General features: G+C 34.5%; 1 protein-coding gene across 1 annotated transcript; it reads left to right on the top strand.

Annotated features, from left to right (window-relative positions):
• Positions 1-228: 228 nt before the first annotated feature.
• LOC110936936 (protein-S-isoprenylcysteine O-methyltransferase B) lies at positions 229-2,101 on the top strand. Its single transcript, XM_022179341.2, has 2 exons — positions 229-386; positions 1,315-2,101. Exon 2 carries the CDS (start codon positions 1,384-1,386, stop codon positions 1,975-1,977), a length of 594 nt encoding a protein of 197 aa, XP_022035033.1. The 5' UTR covers positions 229-386; positions 1,315-1,383; the 3' UTR covers positions 1,978-2,101.
• Positions 2,102-3,452: the final 1,351 nt, after the last annotated feature.

The following is a 3,452-nucleotide window of genomic DNA, read 5'->3' on the forward strand; positions in this document are numbered from 1 at the left end:
TATATAACTATAATAATTATATTACGATAATTATTTGAATAAAAAAAAAAGTAAAATGTTACTTAAGCTGCAATTTGCTTAAAACCTTAAACGGTTTGAACCTTTTTATTTCATATTTCAAAACTAATAATAACAAAAATACAAGTATTATTATATTATAACTCATAACAAACATGATAATATATTACAGAACTTGTAATATGGCAAACTGAATTTAGTTTCTCCCACATCTAATTTCACAATCTCAGCCCCTCTCTCCATCAACGGACGCCCGCCACGGTGGCGCGTCAGGCTCTCAACGGCGGCCACTCAGAGCACCGGTGACGCATTCTCTAAGTAATGCACTGGATCTCTTCTCATTTCACTCCATCTCTGACGTCTTTTCTGTAAGTTTTCTCTTCTTTTTTCATAACGCAAATGGCAATGTCTGATTGCGTATATCTGTTTCTTAGATTACAATGATAAAATGATAAAAATTTGAATGTGTTCTGGTTAATTGGTTATAGGACCGTTGCCCTGTTAGATTTGATTTGATTGGATCTGTTCATTTTATACTAGTTGTTAGCTCAAGCTATTCACACACCTTAAAATTTATCGACTCCCTGACATGTATACGACCCGTATACACTTACACTTATACGAGCCTCTTATACTCTTATATATACGACCCATATACACTTATACAAGTTGTCTTTTTCAAGGGATTGTCAACTATTCGACCCTTATACACCTATACGGATCGTACACATGTCTGCATGTCAGGTATGTCATCTTTGATTCTTTGTCGTGTGATGTGAATGTATACAACCCGTATACAAGTTGTACATATAGCAACACTATGTCGTTATGGTATACTAATTTGTGCAGATTAAATATTTGAATTAGTTTTTATTGTTACAATCATATTACTTAGGGTGTCTTAGCGGACGACTCCATAGCGCCCATGTTCAAGACGTGGCCCAAATTTTTTTTCCTCATTAGGTACCGTACGTCAATAACATATATTAAAAAAATATTATAAAGTGGGTATAAATTTCATGTTAAGGCCTTGATTTTTTACTTGTCACACGTGTCCTTCGAAATCTCAGGATATTAGTAATGACTAATTTAAAATATTTCGGTTACTGTTGGTGCATAAACAAAATTAATTCCTTGCTTCGCAACTAAATATTTGTTCATACTTCATTCTCTTTGGAATCCAATTGAGTATGGTGGTTAGATAATCTCAGTTATGGGGAAAAACAAATACCTTACGTGTGTGATTTGAACTCTACTACTTGATATGAAGTATGAACAACATGTTATCTTTTTCAGGTTTGAAATAAACCGCGGCCTGGATCAACTTGGGTTCAACCTTCCATCTGTTTGAAAGAAGTGTTCAAAATGATGGAAACATTCAGTGATTCTGCTCACAGACAATTGTCACAAATGTTCTACACTTTACTCTTCTTTCATATGTCCGAATACCTTCTAGCAATCGCGTGTCATGGGAAATCTAAAGTAACTACCGAGTCTCTTTTAATCAGCAAAGATTATATCCTGGCAATGACATTCTCAGTTACAGAATATTTAATCGAACTGTACTATTTCCCCACGTTAAAACAAAATCGGTCGATAAGCAACTTGGGTCTTTACATGGTGATTTTTGGAGAAACAGTTAGGAAGGTCGCGATTCTTACTGCTAAAAAGGCTTTTACTCATATCATCCAGAGATATCATGAAGAACATCATAAGTTAATTACTACTGGTATTTATGGTATCGTCCGACATCCAGGGTATACTGGTTTCTTCATTTGGGCTGTAGGTACTCAAATAATGCTGTGTAACCCTGTGTCAACCGTTGCGTTTGCAATAATCACTTGGTGTTTTTTCTACAATAGAATCCCGTATGAGGAGTTCTTCTTGAAACAGTTTTTCGGGTTGGAATATGATGCGTATATGGAACTAGTTCCCTCTGGGATTCCCTTTGTGAAGTGATACATCTGACCTTTTTTTATACACCTAGTTTTTCTTTCTTGGGCAAAAGTATGATGCCATATAAGAACTTGCAGCATATCACTTGTGTAAATGAATCTTTAATGTCATAATGCATTTTACTTTTTATTGCTTCACCAAAGATGGATGCCATTTCATGCAGATTGAAGTTTCATTAATACCAAAAAATTTCTGGTTTTTTTATCTGTGGCAAAAACAGGCAGGAATATTTCCAGCGGGTTCTTATATAGGTTCATTAAAAATTCTATAAATTCTATATAGGATCTCACTAAAAAATTCCAAACCAAGTGGGTTCGTGGGAACCTGTTAATTATGGCTAGATCCGCCCTTGAAAATGGACAGGTCAGGGTTTTCAAAATAGAGATGTTGAGCATTAAAAGCTATTACTATGGTTGCAAAAGTTGCTAGGAGCTCCCTAGTTAGAGTTGAAAGTACCCGGGGAGTACCCGGACCTCGGCAGTCTACCTTGTAGCGATTACTCGACCTCCGAGACCTTGTTTTACAACATTGGCTATTAGTACTTAGTAGGGGTGTAAATGGGCCAAACCGCTAGTGAGCTACTCCATAACAGCTCGTTAAAGAATAAATCAAGGCAAGCTTAAACGAAATCGTGCATAATTTAAGGCTCATTTAGTGAAAGAGCACGAGCAAAGCTTCATATACTGAACTTGATTTGGCCCGTTTGCCAAAACTGGCTTATTATTTGTAGGCCCTAACTATCTGCACACCCAGTTTGCCTATCTGCACACTTAGGGTTTACCTACGCTGCGTATAGGTCTATACGCAGCGTATAGGGTTAACCCTATACGCTGCGTATAGACCTATACTCAGCGTATTAAACCATCGATTTCAGAGCCTTATGAGCAATCATTGCACAGAAAACAAGGGTTTATATACGCTGCGTAGAGACCTATACGCAGCGTATATAAAGCTCAATTTTTGTATTTTTTTTTATGTATTCCTTTGTTTATTTATAAAAAAAAAAGAAAAAAAATATTTATAAAAAAACAATATTGTTGGTAAATAATACAAATATAAATTATAAAAATTAAAAATAATACAACTACTATTAATTATAAAAATTAAAAAAGAAAATTATTTATAAAAAACAATATTATTGGTAAATAATACAAATATAAATTATAAAAATTAAAAATAATACAACTATTATGAAGTATAAAAATTAAAAAAGAAAATTATTTATAAAAAACAATATTATTGGTAAATAATACAAATATATTATACGATACGATACGATGCAACACGATACGCTACTACACTATACGATACGATGCAACACGATACGCTACTATACGATACGATATAACACCCGTATAGGTCTATAGGTGTATATATGTCCCGTATAGGCCTATAGGTGTGGTTGAGGTCCCGTGTAGGCCTATAGGCATATACATCACCTATACGAGACTTATACTATACATTATACGATACGATAC

This window comes from Helianthus annuus, chromosome 1 (genome assembly GCF_002127325.2).
Source record: "Helianthus annuus cultivar XRQ/B chromosome 1, HanXRQr2.0-SUNRISE, whole genome shotgun sequence".
Taxonomy (NCBI): Eukaryota; Viridiplantae; Streptophyta; class Magnoliopsida; order Asterales; family Asteraceae; genus Helianthus; species Helianthus annuus.

Bases quoted from the DNA above. Each gene is read 5' to 3' on its own strand.
- LOC110936936 (XM_022179341.2), top strand. From the start codon at position 1,384: ATGATGGAAACATTCAGTGATTCTGCTCACAGACAATTGTCACAAATG.